At 36.8% G+C, this 15,426-nt stretch overlaps 1 protein-coding gene across 1 annotated transcript; it reads right to left on the reverse strand.

The window, feature by feature from the left end:
* Positions 1-1,789: 1,789 nt before the first annotated feature.
* Positions 1,790-14,602, reverse strand: LOC106081840 (heat shock 70 kDa protein cognate 2). Its single transcript, XM_013244057.2, has 3 exons — positions 14,429-14,602; positions 2,246-3,727; positions 1,790-2,174 (listed from the first exon to the last, which is right to left on the reverse strand). Exons 1-3 carry the CDS (start codon positions 14,600-14,602, stop codon positions 1,908-1,910), a joined length of 1,923 nt encoding a protein of 640 aa, XP_013099511.2. The 3' UTR covers positions 1,790-1,907.
* Positions 14,603-15,426: the final 824 nt, after the last annotated feature.

Genomic DNA, 15,426 nt, shown 5'->3' on the forward strand with positions numbered 1-15,426 from the left:
ACATATTTGGCACGGTTGTTGGAAGTCACAACAAAACATGTCATGCAAAATTTCAGTTAAATCGGATAAGAACTGCGCCCCTAGAGGTTCCAGAAGTCAATATTCAATGTCGGTTTCTATGTCAGCTATATCAGGTTATAAACCGATTTGAACCATATTAAGTACACTTGTTGGAAGTCATAACGAAAAACGCCTTGCAAAAATTCTACCAAATTGGTTAGGATTTGCGCCCTCTAGAGGCCCAAGAAGTCAAGAATAGACCTATTTGAACCATACTGAGAACAGTTGTTAGAAATCATACAGAAAGACCTCATGTAAAATTTCAACCAAATCGGATTAGAATTGCACCCTCTAGTGGCTCAAGAAGTCAAAACATGGACCGGACATGGACTATATCAAAACATGGACCGATACGGCCCATTTACAATCTCAACCAACCTACACTTATAAGAAGTATTTGTGGAAAATTTCAAGCGGCTACCTTTACTCGTTCGAAAGTTAGCGTACTTCGACAGACAGACGGACGGACATGGCTAGATCGACTTGTCATGACGATCAAGAATATATACTTTATGGGGTCTTAGACGAATATTTCGAGGAGTTACAAACAGAATGATGAACTTAGTAGGGGGTATACTAATACTATACTCCTATGGTGGAGGGTATAATAAATTGAGTAATATTCCAGTATGTTGGTCACTTGTTAACCTATTCTCTCGATATTTGACATCGATATTATTGATGAATTTTATACAAATCATTTCAGATATAGCTCCCCTATAGAATATATCTCCCGATTCTCAATTCTAAAGCCACTGCAAGCAAATTTATTTATCAATCTTCCTAAAATTGTGCACAGGGCATTCCTCGACGACTATCACAATATCTACGGAGCTTGGTCTAAATCAGTTTAGATTAAGTTATAGCTCTCATATATAAATGGAAATTTTTCAGGAGCTATAGGAAAGTTTATCAAAAAAAAAAATTTTTGCATATTTACGTACCCATTGAGCCAAAAATGAGCTTGGTCGCTCAATGGAAGAAGCGCGCGATAAACTTTCTTAAAAGAGCATGCATTTCGATAATAAAATTCAATAATTTGCAAGCGTTGTTTGTTTGTAAGACGAATCATGGTTGAATTATAGACCAAACTAAAGATGTTTGACAGTGAAATAAAACTCGAAACGTGTGTGAGCTGTTTAAGCCAGTATTGCCAAAAAGATAATAGCTAAAAAATCGCCTTTTAAATGTTTATAACTTATCGTAAAGATAAACCCTAATCGGCAGATGGATGCCGGTTAGTGCCTTATCGTCCCGATAAAATTAAACTGTTGGTTGTTGTTATTCCCACTAAAGATTTATGTTCCGGTTATTTCACATGAACTTAACTTTTTCTACGAGAAAACCGGTCTTATGTTCCTTTTTAACAATGGAAAACACATGCTTTTCGAAATTACTTTTTGAAACACTATAAAAATATCAATGAATATATAATATTTTTATAAGAATTGTTTCATAAGTTATGGGACAATGTCCTACTGAATGTAATCAGTTAATTTTTTGCTTCAAAATCTATTATCTAAAAAAAGTAAAAAAAAATCGAAAAAATTTCGCGAGAATCGAACATAGAACCAACATTAAGACATTTAAATCCATTGCTACCAATTCCTCAAATTTCACATCCTTTGTAAGCAATCACTATAATAGTTGGTATACATATATGTATAGGGAATTAAAATTTGTTATGTTGGATACTAATGATACCTTAACATTCTTGATATTTAGATATAAAAAATTTATTAATAAAAAAATTAGAAGAAAACAATAATATAAGGAATCAAAATTTAGTTAACATATAACAAGATATAATACCGAAATATTTAAGGATAACTAAGCCAATTGAATATCTAATCAACTTCCTCAACAGTGGGACCTCCACGACCACCACTATTCGGTTGACCTTGTTTTTGGCCACCATCGGCTGCACCACCGGCTCCATGCATTTTAGACATAATGGGACTACAAACACGTTGGCAATCCTTCAAATGATCTTCGAATTCCTCCTTTTCGGCTAGGCTGTTATTATCCAGCCAGGACATTTCTGAAGAACATTTATCACGAACAGTAGCCTTATCCGAGTCACTTAATTTATCCGAAGGAGCATCTTCCACAGCCTGAGAATTGAAGTAATGAATTAAAATATAAACATAAATTCTGTGAGTACTTCCATATATTTCCTCCATACCTGTTTGCAACTGAATATGTATGATTCCAAATTGTTACGTGCCTGCACCCGTTGTCTTTGCTTCTCATCATCGTCCTTGTACTTTTCCGCTTCGGATAACATTCTGTCAATATCGGCCTTAGACAAACGACCCTTGTCATTGGTAATGGTGATCTTCTCCGATTTTCCGGTGCTGTTGTCCTTGGCCGAAACATTCAGAATACCATCGGCATTTAAGTCAAAGGTTACCTCGATTTTTGGAACACCTCTGGGGGCTGGAGGTATGCCAGTCAAATTAAAAGTACCCAAAAGATTGTTATCCTTGGTCATGGCTCTCTCGCCCTCATACACCTGAATGGTGACCGCATTTTGATTGTCACTATAGGTGGTGAAGGTCTGTTGTTGTTTGCAGGGAATGCGAGCATTGCGTTCAATCAATTTTGTCATAACTCCACCAGCGGTCTCTATGCCCAAGGACAAGGGAGTGACATCGACCAACAATACATCCTGAATTTGGGAACTTCCCACACCGGTGAGAATGGCAGCTTGTACGGCGGCACCATAAGCCACCGCCTCATCGGGGTTGATGGACAAATTCAATTGTTTGCCGCCAAAGAAATCTTGCAGCATTTTTTGAATTTTGGGAATGCGTGTGGAACCACCCACCAAGACCACATCATTTATGGAGGATTTATCCATTTTGGCATCGTTCAAAGCTTTTTCCACCGGCGTCAAGGTGGAACGGAACAAATCCATATTCAGTTCCTCAAAACGAGCTCGGGTTATTTTGGAATAAAAGTCAATGCCTTCATGGAGGGCATCAATTTCCAAGGAAGCCTCTGAGCTGGAGGACAATGTACGCTTTGCTCTTTCACAAGCTGTGCGTAGACGTCTCAAGGCGCGAACATTGCTTGACATATCGCGTTTATGTTTCCTCTTGAATTCCTCAACAAAGAAATTTACCAAACGATTATCGAAATCCTCACCTCCCAAATGTGTGTCACCAGCAGTGGACTTGACTTCAAAAAGTGAACCTTCGTCAATGGTCAAGATGGAGACATCGAAGGTACCGCCACCCAAATCGAAAATCAAAACATTCTTCTCTCCCTTCAAATTCTTATCCAAGCCATAGGCCAAAGCTGCAGCAGTGGGTTCATTGATGATGCGCAAAACATTGAGTCCAGCAATGGATCCAGCATCCTTGGTAGCCTGACGTTGGGAATCATTGAAGTAGGCTGGCACTGTTATCACAGCATCTGTTACTTGGCCACCCAAATAGACTTCGGCGACTTCCTTCATTTTCGACAGCACCATGGAACTAATCTCTTCAGGTGCAAAACGTTTGCGTTCTCCTTTGAATTCAACCTCGATTTTTGGTTTGCCACAATCATTGATGACCTGGAAGGGCCAATGTTTCATGTCTTCTTGGATTTTCTGATCATCGAATTTGCGACCAATCAAACGTTTGGCATCGAAAACCGTGTTCTTGGCATTCATAGCCACCTGAAAGGAGAACAGAGACATACAGATGTAGAAGAGAATGTAAATTTCAATGGAAAGCAAGTTATAAGAAGATTGAGATTTATAAACGGTAAAGGCTTTCTAGTATAATTAAAACTTGAAATCTTATGAGGATTAGGAAATAAGTTATATACTTTAATAATGTTCGGAAAATATGAACGAAAATGAATGTAAGGAGTGTTTCTTAGAAACATTTATTCTCTACTTATAACGAAAATCGTTTAAACGCCGTTTACACTGCTCCTTAAATCCGGATTTAATGGCTCGATCACCTGTTTTCCCTTTATAAAATCAGCTGAGGGTTATAGTTAAATTTGTCAAAAAGAATCGTTTCAAATTACGATTATGTTATTCTTTAATTATTTCCATTCGTATCCCATAATGTTAAAAAAATGATATGTTAAAAAAAAAAAAAAACTAGAGAAAAATACTAAGCCATTGTAAATAATTATCTTTATTTTTCGTTACACGAAATAATTTTCCGTCTTTTAGTTAACGATTTTCTTTTCGATAACGAAAACAGATGATTTTAATGATGTCGATTATCGTTTAAAGTGGCTACTGAATACCTCAATCGTTAACTTCTGTTATCGCCTTTTAACTAAACGATTTTCGTTAAATCTGCTTAGAGAATTTCACTACAGGAACATGAGATAGGCTTCCGGAATTACGTGAAGAACAACCAGAAAAAGTTGGATAAAAATTTAGTTTGCGGCTCTTGGGGGATCAAGACGTTAAATCTGTAGATCAGTTTATATGGGAGTTAATCCAAATCTAAACCGATATGGCCCAATTGCAATCAGCACTAACCTACATGAATGTGAATCTGTGAAAAATTTCAAGCGGATAACTTCATTCGGATATCATCACTCAGAATGTTGAGACAATCAAAAATATATATACTTTATAGGGTCTCAGATCAATACTTCGAGGTTTTATAAACGGAATGACTAGATTAGTATACTTCCCATCCAATGGTGGTATATAAAAAAGATGGAAAATGGACAGAGCCTTGTGCTACATCTGCGGCGCATTGGTATTTGGCGATGAGAACCCATCTACTACCACTTATATAGTGCGTAATAAATGCGCCAATTATGGGCGAAAGACCTCAAATAGGAAGATCGGTCTATATGAGGCTGTATCAAGATAAAGTCTGATATATCCTAATTTTGAACTTAACCTGACTATGGAGAAAAAATCTGCACAAAGTTTCACCTCATTATCTTCATTTTAAAGGCTTTAGCGTGATTTTAACAGACGAGCGGACGGACCCAATTAAAAAATTTGTAACTCCCAAAAAATTGTGTTTACTATTAGAGCATAGAGGCCACCGTAGCGCAGAGGTTGGCATGTCCGCCTGTGACGAATCCTGGCGAAACCATCAGAAAAAAAATTTCAGCGGTGGTTTTCTCCTCCTAATGCTGGCAACATTTGTGAGGTACTATGCCATGTAAAACTTCTCTCCAAAGAGGTGTCACACTGCGGCACGCTGTTCGGACTAGGCTATAAAAGGAGGTCCCTTATCATTGAGCCTCTGATCTGAGACCATCAGAAAAAAATTTTCAACGGTGGTTTTCCCCTCTTAATGCTGACAACATTTGTGAGGTACTATGCCATATAAAACTTCTCTTCAAAGAGGTGTCGCTCTGCGGCACGCCGTTCGGACTCGGCTATAAAAAGGAGGCCCCTTTTCAATGAGCTTAAACTTGAATCGGACTACACTCATTGATATGTGAGAAGTTTGCCCCTGTTCCTTAGTGGAATGTTCATGGGAAAAATTTGCATTTGCATTTAAATCTAGCTGCCATACAAACCGATCTGACATTTGAGATTTTGAGCCCATAGAAGTTGCATTTTCTATCCGATTTTTGACAAAATATCCGATAGAGACAAAAATCCCGGAAAAAAGTAAGTTTTGTTCACAAATTAGGATAAAATGTGGTATAAAACGTCCGGGGCGGACGGTTATATCATCGTATATATAGTCTTAGTAAACGAATCGTATATTGTTAACTAGTAACTGTTGCGAGAAGATTGCGTGTATTTTGATTTAGTTGACAATTTTGGTCGGGTGGGAAGAAATTTGGTAGGTTTTTATACACTGCACCACCACTGTTGTAAGGGTATTAAAAGTTTGTGCATTTGTTTGCAATGCTAAGAAGGGGAAGAGCTAGACCTAGGCATTGATATGTATACCGATCGACTCAGAATCACTTTCTGATTCGATTTAGCCATGTCCGTCTGTGAGTCCATGTATTCTTGTAATCAAAGTGCAGGTCGTATTTGTAGTTCAATCATCACGAAATTTTGGAAATATCCGCCCAAGGGCGGACGCTATTTACTTTGGTAAAAAACGGTTCAGATTTAGATGTAGCTCCCATATATATATATATCGCCCGATTTGCACTTAAATGACCATAGTAACTACAATTTTCAACCGATCTGCACAAAATTTGGCAAGAATTGTTTTCTTGTTGATCTTAATATATTTGCAAAATTTTATCAAAATCGGTTCAGATTTAGATATAGCTTCCATATATATGTATAGCCCTATTTGCACTTAAATGGCCGTAGTAGCTACAATTTTCCACCAATCTACACAAATTTGCACGGATTGTTTTGTTACTGATTATAACATATCTGCAAGATTTCATCAAAATCTTTTCAGATTTGGATATTGCTCCCATATATACAAATCGTCCGATTTGCACTTAAATGGCCGTAGTAACTACAATTTTCAACCGATCTGCACAAAATTTCGCACAGATTGTTATGATGCTGATCTTTACATATCTTCAAAATTTTATCAAAATCGGTTTAGACTTAGATATACCTCTTATATATATGTATTGCCCGACTTGCACTTAAATGGCCGTAGTAACTCCAATTTTCAACCGATGTGCTCCAAATTTGATATATCTGCAAGATTGCACTAAAATCGGTTCAGATTTGGATATAGCTCCCATGGATATGTTTCGCCCGATTTACATTTATAAGGCTGTAATAAACACAATTTGTAATCGATCTACACAAAATTTGGCACGGACTGTTTTGTTATTGATCTTAACATATCTGCGAGATTTCATTTGGATGTAGCACCCATACATATTAATCGCCGGATTTGCACTTATATGGCCGTAGTAACAACAATTTTCAAACGATCTGTTTGAAAGTCGGTTCAGATTTAGATATAGCACATATATATACATTCATATTTATAAATTGCACGAATTTATAATTGTAGGGTATTATGTATTCGGCTCCGTCCGACTTTTGCCTTTCCTTACTGGTTTTTAAATATTGTAGTCGGAACATTTTTTTTTGTAGTGGCAACGCTGCGTCCAAGAGTTTGAACCAACAAACGGCCACTCAAACGAAATTTTCAACTCAAGTGATTGTATGGACAGCTGTGAAGGCAAACCAGAGTAATTCTGGCTCAATAAAGATCCGGCAGATGCAGCCGCCTCAATTCCTACAGAGCATGAATTGATGCCAACGTGTAGGATGTATGTCCCGATTGTGACTAGGGACCACACAACACACGTCACCATAACTGCCCAGCCAGACCCACTCGTCTCAGACCCAGATCCCTTTGGACGCACCCCATCTTAGTCGCAGAGTACCTGGATCTGAATACTCACCGGAATCAAGCAGACGAAAGATAGAACACAACACACTGTCACAACAACAATAACAGCTGTGACCGCTGATGGCCTCAAATTGCTCTCAAATTGTCAACATAAATGCGACGTATTAGTGGGCACGCAAAAATTTATGTTGTAAGCCATGGATGTACCAACAAGACTCGCACGTGTAAACCAAGAATGGCTAAAATACCATGTTCCGGACTTCATTTTGTCCACACAGTGGTTATTTTAGAGAGCAAGGCAATGATTGCATAATTTTCCTTTCAGAAAATTTTTTTAAAAGTTTTACATATATATTGCAAAATCCCCCTTCCATTTTTTATTTAGTAAAAAACTAATTTACCTGACAAAACTTTGAAATAAATCTTCAATCCTTTAAAACATATACTTCACAAGGTCATTATATAGCCAGTGGTTGCTTATCATATTGTTTTGCCTTTACGCAACTTCAAATCAATTTCATCCGATTATATGGTTTTTACCATATATTCTATTTTTGTATAGATTTTCGAAAATTATTTTATTAGGAAATGGTTGATGACCGAATTTGAAAAGTATTTATAAACAAAAACAAAGATGAAAAATAAAATGCAAAACGAGAAATTTCCACCGGCATTCACATCATCATCACCATACAGATCATAGCCAAAAACCACCAGCGCCTCTGGCATATGTTTGCATTTCAACACATCTCACAAAATGTTCCCCGCTAAGTATGTCGACGCCAAGGCGTTGTCCTCCTCCATGCTCCCACTCATTGACACATCATCTTATTGGAAACATTCACCCATTATTAATAAATATAATGTACTAATTATATGATATGTTCAAAAAGGCGTTTATATGGAAGGAGAAATACATATGTATATAGTCTAAGTAAACGAAATATTTTTGTTTAAAGAACTTTTTATTATAATATTGTTCTAAAAAAATTGGTACATTGCGAAAATCATTAATAAATATACTCTAATGGTGGGACATTAATATTTCCATTCCATGTATTCTAAAAACAATTATCTAACAAGTATTGACAAAAAAGAATTTCTGAACTGCATTTAGACAGGCTTGGCATTTATCACATAATTCGAAACAATTTGGAAATACCTAGTTTTGCTAAAATTTTCTGCCTCGCATTCTTTCTTTTTTACTTAAAAACCAGTAAGGAAAGGCAAAAGTCGGGCGGAGCCGACTATATAATACCCTACACCAACGAGTCTACGTAATACTTTCAATATGTAGCACTTATATCCAAATCTAATTAGACTTTAATTTTGCATACCTATTGAAATATGAAATAGAACCTTCTACGATTTTCTTACGATGGTACGAAAATTCTGGCCTCTACAGCCTTAAAAGTCGAAACGCATGAAAGATATATATGGGAGTTTTATATAAATCTGATTTGATTTTGATTCAATTTTGCACACGTTAAAATGAAAAAATTAACCTTTAAGGAAAGGTAAAAGTCGGGCGGATCCGACTATATAATACTCTACACCTAGCCTACAATTATATCTGAATCTGAACCGACTTTCAAACATATCGATTGAAAATTGTTGCTACTACGGCCATATAAGTGCAAATCCGGCGATAAATATGTATGGATGCTATATCCAAATTTGAACCGATTTTAATGATCGGTTACAAATTGAGTTTATTACAGCATTATAAGTGTATATCGGGCGATACATATATATGGGATCTATATCCAAATCTGAACTGATTTTGGTGAAATCTCGCAGATATATTAAGACCAGTAGCAAAACAATCCGTGCCAAATTTTGTGCACATCGGTTGAAAATTGTAGCTACTACGGTCATTTAAGTGCAAATCGGGCGATACATACATATGGAAGCTATATCTTAATCTGAACCGATTTTAATGAAATCTTTGTTATGTTAAGATCAGTAACAAAACAATTCGTGCCAAATTTTGTGCAGATCGGTTGAAAATTTTAGCTACTATGGCCATTTAAGTGCATATCGGGCGAAACATATATATGGGAGTTATATCTAAATCTGAACCGATTTCTTGAACATATATCAAAATCACTAACAAAACAGTCCATGCCAAATTTTGTGCAGATCGGTTGAAAATTGTAGCTACTACGGCCATTTAAGTGTATATCGGCCGATACATATATATGGGAGCTATATATAAATCTAAACCGATTTTTACCAAAATCAATAGCGTTCGTCCTTGGGTCAAAAAAGTGATATGTGCAAAATTTCGTGATAATTGGGTAACAAATACGACCTGCACTTTGAATACAAGAATACATGGACTCACAGACGGACAGACGGACATGGCTAAATCGAATCAGAAAGTGATTCTTATTCGATCGGTATGCTTATCAATGGGTCTAGCTATTCTCCTTCTTAGCGTTGCAAACAAATGCATAAACTTATAACACCCTGTACCACAGTGGTGGTGTAGAGTATAAAAATTTTGTAGAGATCGGACCAAAATTGTAGCTACTACAGCCTTAAAAATCGAAACGCATATATGATAACTTTACCTTAATCTGGTTCAATTTTGCATGTAGTTTGATATCAAATAAAATATCTCCTGCGAAATTTTGTAAGGATGGGACCAAAATTGTGCCTTCTACAGCCTCAATAGGTCAAATCGGATGAAAGTTATATATGGGAGCTATATCTCAATCTGATCCTATTTAGATTAAATTTTGCACACGTATTAAGACGTCACACGAAACATCTCAAGGTAAATTTGGTAAAGATCGGACCAAAATTGTGGCTCCTGCAGCTTAAAAGGGAATATGGGATGAAAGATATATATGGGAGCTATATCTAAATTTGTAGCGATTTTAATGAAATTTTGCACATATATTGGGACGTCAAAAAAAAACACTTTGTGCCAAATTTTCAAAGGATCGGACCAAAATTGTGACTTCTACAGATTTAAAAGATGAATCGGATGAAAGATATATATGGGAGCTATATCTTAATCTGGACCGCTTTTTTTAATCAACAGCATTCGTCTTTGGACCAAAAAAGAGGTTTATGAAAATCGGACAACAAATGCGACCTGTACCTTGATTACAAGAATACATGGACAGACAGACAGACGGACATAGCTAACTCGAATCAGGAAGTGATTCTAAGCCGATCCGTATATTTATCAATGGGTCTAGCTCTTCTCTTTCTTAACGTTGCAAACCAAAGGCACAAATCTATAATACCCTGTACCACAGTGGTGGTGTAGGGTGTACAAATCCATAGCCTCATATATAATTTCTTTATCAACATACAATGCAAGTAGAGTAGATGTGTAAATGCACCACAAATCACTTCACCAATCAACAACATCTGTAAATATATGTGACCATTTCGAATGACAAAATCAATTGTTACTTTTATAGAAGTGGCTAACGAAATCTTGTTGTTTGTTCACATGACCATAGAAGTCATTTGAGGAGCATGTATTCCAAACATTAGGCAGCCGCAACGATATACTCGTATAAACTGATCAATCACAAAGCCTACTGCCTACGTTGGTAAGAGGTCAAGTAAATCTTGGTTGTACAAACTCCACGCCATCACTGTAAATTGTTAAACATCATAAAATTGTCAACAAGAATAACAATGAAAAACCATAAATCAATTGGTGGTGTGAACAATAATTTCAATGGATGGATGACCTATGCTGGAAGCCTGAAATACTTAGCAGTTAGATAGACAGACAAATGTTTTCAAACATTTGTATGGATTTACAATATTTTTTGGCTATTAACATTTGAAAATGGCAAAACAAAAATTATGAGACAATGCCGCCGATAACAAATTTGTTACAAAATTATGCCTGCAACAAATCCTGAACAACAAAATTGCCAAAATTTAATTCAAACTATTGATTATGTTGAGTTGTGAAAATGACGAATGATTTTATCACTTCTCTTTTTAGTAGATCATTATAATCATGATGGGGTAGAGAGAAGAGATGTGCGCTGGAGTGATTTTTCACTCACGCTCACGAGAAAAAAGTGTTACTTGCGCATGTTAACGCAAGACTCACGAGGCACTCACGACTCAAGAGAAAATCGCGACTCACGAGAAAATCACGTCTCGCGGGTTACTGACGCGACAAACACGACGCACAGGCACTCACAAAATATTTTTCCATGAAGCCAATAATTTTTTTCCTTGCGTCTCAAATCATACATCATACAGAATATACGAATATTAATGTATAAAAATAAATGCATAACCGCTGCTTTGTTCTTTCATTTGTATACATCTGTAGACAAATTCGTACGTTTAAGTACCAAATGATATGAGAGCATAAGAAAATTTTATTTTTTTTATTATTTATTTATTTATAATTTTATTTACCCTCCACCACAGGAAGAGGGTATACCAATTTCGTCATTATATTTGAAACTCCTCGAAATATTCCTCTGAGACCCATAAAGTATATATATATTCTTTATCGTCCTGTAATTTTAAGTCGATCTAGCCATGTCCGCCCGTCTGTGCGTCCATCCGTCTGTCCGTCCATCCGTCTTTCAGTCCTTCTCTCGAAAGCACGCTAACTTTCAAAGGAGTAAAACTAGCCGCTTGAAGTTTTATACAAATACTTCTTATTAGTGTAGGAGGGTTGGGATTGTAAATGGACTACATCGGTTCATGTTTTGATATAGCTGTCATATACACCGATCTTGGATCTTGACTTCTTGAGTTACTAGAGGGCGCAATTCTTATCCGATTTGGCTGAAATTTTGCATGAGGTGTTTTGTTATGACTTCCAACAACTAAGTGCTAAGTGTGATTGAAATCGGTGCATAACCTAATATAGCTGTCATATAAACCGATCTGCGGTCTTGACTTCTTTAGCCTCTAGAGGGCTCAATTCCTATCCGATTTGGCTGAAATTTTGCGTGAGGTGTTTTGTTATGACTTTCAACAACTTGGCTAAGTATGGCTTAAATCGGTCCATAATCTGATATCGCTGCCATATAAACCGATCTTGAATCTTGACTTCTTGAGCCACTAGAGAGCGCAATTCCTATCGGATTTGGCTGAAATTGTGCAAGGAGTGTTTTGTGATGACTTCCAACAACAGTGTAAAATATGGTTTTAATTGGTCGATAACCTGATATAGCTGATATATAAACCGATCTCGGATCTTGACTTCTTGAGCCTCTAGAGGTCGCAATTATTATCCGATTCGGCAGAAATTTGGTACAACGACTTCTCCCATGACCTTCAACATGCGTGCCAATTATGGTCTAAATCGGTCTATAGCCTGATATAGCTCCCATATAAACCAATCTCCCTATTTTACTTCTTGAGCCCCTAAGGGCGCAATTTTAATTCGAATTGGCTAAACTTTACTCAACGACTTCTACTATGGTCTCCAACATTCAGTTCAATTATGGTTCGAATCGGACGATAACTTGATATTATAGCTCCAATTCACAGCTATTTTTCCGTTTATCATATGTTTGCCTAAAAGAGATACGGGGAAAAGAACTTGACAAATGAAATCCATGGTGGAGGGTATATAAGATTTGACCCAGCCGAACATAGCACGTTTTTACTTGTTTTTCGTTATTTTTTTCACTTTAGTCGTGAGTTTCTTGTGAGCGTCTTGTGAGTGTCTCGTGAGTGAGTCGTGATTAGAGTCGTGATCATGATTTCATTCACTTGCGCATACGCTTGAAGAATTTTAATTCAATCACGGTCACGCACGATCACATGATTGGATTTGGATCTCACTCACGCGTGACAAGACAAGTCACGTGTACACCTCTAGTGGAAAGGCGTATGTATTTATATTCAGTGTCGATATGTGTATTCCGATGTATATTCCAACAAGTAAGCATCACTCCAGCATTTTGATATCACTTCCACCACTATATGATTTCAGGTGGCTGTACCTATTGGACCACAGTAGATCCAAAGCTTTAATGATTCTTCGTGGAATAGGGCGATATGGGTTTCCAGGTATTTGAAGATCTAACCTAATACCCTAGGCGTCCAATGAATTAGGGTTTAAGTCCCAACAGTAGACGCAAGAAAGTAGGGAACAAGTGTTTATCCTATACGTTGACATTTACATATGCACATTCCACGGAAGGGTTACGTTTTACGCCTACCACAGTGGTCTAGAATTTAGGTTTTTGAGGAGACTTAGAAGAAGAAGTACGTTTACAAAATAACCTAGATTGTTGAAAAACTAGATTGGAGTGAACATCTTTACCGACAGTAAAATTGCCATAAGGGCAATTACAACCAGGACGGTAAGGTCACGAGCAGTCTTGCAGTGTAAGAAATTTACGCCTTCTCTGAGGATGGCAAAATCCGCATCGTTTGGATGCCGGTCCGTTATGGCCCGGTAAGGGAAAATGAAAAGGCGGACGATTTGGCGGTGATGGTTAGAGGTTACTTTATAGTTTTTAGAGCCCATTACTGGCTTAGGGGTATGTCCATAGCGGCATGGGGCGGATTAATATCTGCACCTTTTCAACCTAACCTAACCTAACCCATTTTTTTTCTTTTCTTTGTTATTAAAAATTCTTTAAATCTTAGGTTAAAATTATTTTTGCTTTTATATTTCCATTTCATTAGTTTTTTCTTACTTTAAGTTATTCTATTATTTTTAAAATTTTCACTTAATAATTTTCAACTTAAAATTTTCTACCTAATTTGTCTTCGCATTTCTATCCTTTTGTGTTTAAGGTCACAACATTTCAACTTCAAGATATCATGTCGCAAATTTCAATGTTCTTGTCAATCATTCGCATTTGTGAATTCACTTGGGAAATGGTGTACACAAGGCATTTCATATCGAACATATCAATAATGAAACACGACACTAATGCTTAATTATTGTTAATGATATCGTATAAAAATATCAACGCCATCACCAACCAATTATGTAGATATCCCGTGGTTTTTGATGTGAGACTGATTTATTTCATCCTTTTATGGCCAATTAGATCTCCAGCTGCTATAAAGCAGCTGTAATAAAGAGCTTGAAACGAGAGATCTGGTGGGGAGGAAAATCCTACCTGATTTTTAGCAGCATCTCCTATCAAACGTTCGGTATCGTTGAAGGCTACATAACTGGGAGTAGTGCGGTTTCCTTGATCATTGGCAATAATTTCGACCTTATTATGTTGCCAGACACCCACACAGGAGTAGGTGGTGCCGAGATCAATACCAATAGCGGGAGCTTTAACCATGTTGATGTCTTAAGGTATTTTTTTCGAACTTGTAACGTTTTTTCTCTATTCCAAATAGGGAATTTTTTGTAATGCACACAACAACTGCACCGGCGGACACGCGTTAAAATATACGGATTTTTTTTTTTAATTTTTTAAACGCTTTGCAAGACGTTCAACGCTAGACTAAACGAATGTTCCTATGATTCATAGATTTTATGCGATTTTTGTGGCGCACGAAATTCGGTTACACTTGCTGCAACAATGCCCCCAAATACAGATTCGCCAATCGTTCTCAGTGTTGAGTGAGAGCGTTGATCTTTTAGGGAAAAATTGAACTCAGTCTGTGTACGTAATCTTCTGTTTTATTTATTCTGATGAGACTGAAGAAAATGTATGTGTGTATGTATTTGGTTTTCTTTTATTGTTTATGGAAGAGAATTTTTGTCAATATTTTCTTTTGATAATTTGTATTTTGTTTCTGTGACAGAACATTGGAGATGGAAGAAAATTGTTCTAGAAAAACTGGGTCCGTGTTGGGACAAAATAAAGAGTCAGAATATTGTATATATGTACATACATACATTCACAGTTTGAAGAATAGTTGAATTTTTCCAAAACAACTGCTAAGGGTTTTATTGAAGCAACAAATCTGTTGAAATGAATTTTCCTAATACCTGTAACTTAGTGTATTTGTTTGTTACACCCAGAAGGTTCCGTTGATAAGTATACCGATCGACTCAGAATCACTTTCTAAACGGATTTAGCTATGTCCGTCTGTCTGACCACAGGTTGCGGATGTGGAATGCTTACGGAGCAGTTGGACAATCAGCAGTATCGAGCGG

This window comes from Stomoxys calcitrans, chromosome 2, assembly GCF_963082655.1.
Source record: "Stomoxys calcitrans chromosome 2, idStoCalc2.1, whole genome shotgun sequence".
Lineage (NCBI taxonomy): Eukaryota > Metazoa > Arthropoda > Insecta > Diptera > Muscidae > Stomoxys > Stomoxys calcitrans.

Bases quoted from the DNA above. Each gene is read 5' to 3' on its own strand.
- LOC106081840 (XM_013244057.2), bottom strand. From the start codon at position 14,602: ATGGTTAAAGCTCCCGCTATTGGTATTGATCTCGGCACCACCTACTCC. The intron at 3,728-14,428 runs GTAGGATTTTCC...TTCTCCTTTCAG, and splicing joins GAGATGCTGCTAAAAATCAG to GTGGCTATGAATGCCAAGAA. The intron at 2,175-2,245 runs GTATGGAGGAAA...TTCAATTCTCAG, and splicing joins ACATATTCAGTTGCAAACAG to GCTGTGGAAGATGCTCCTTC.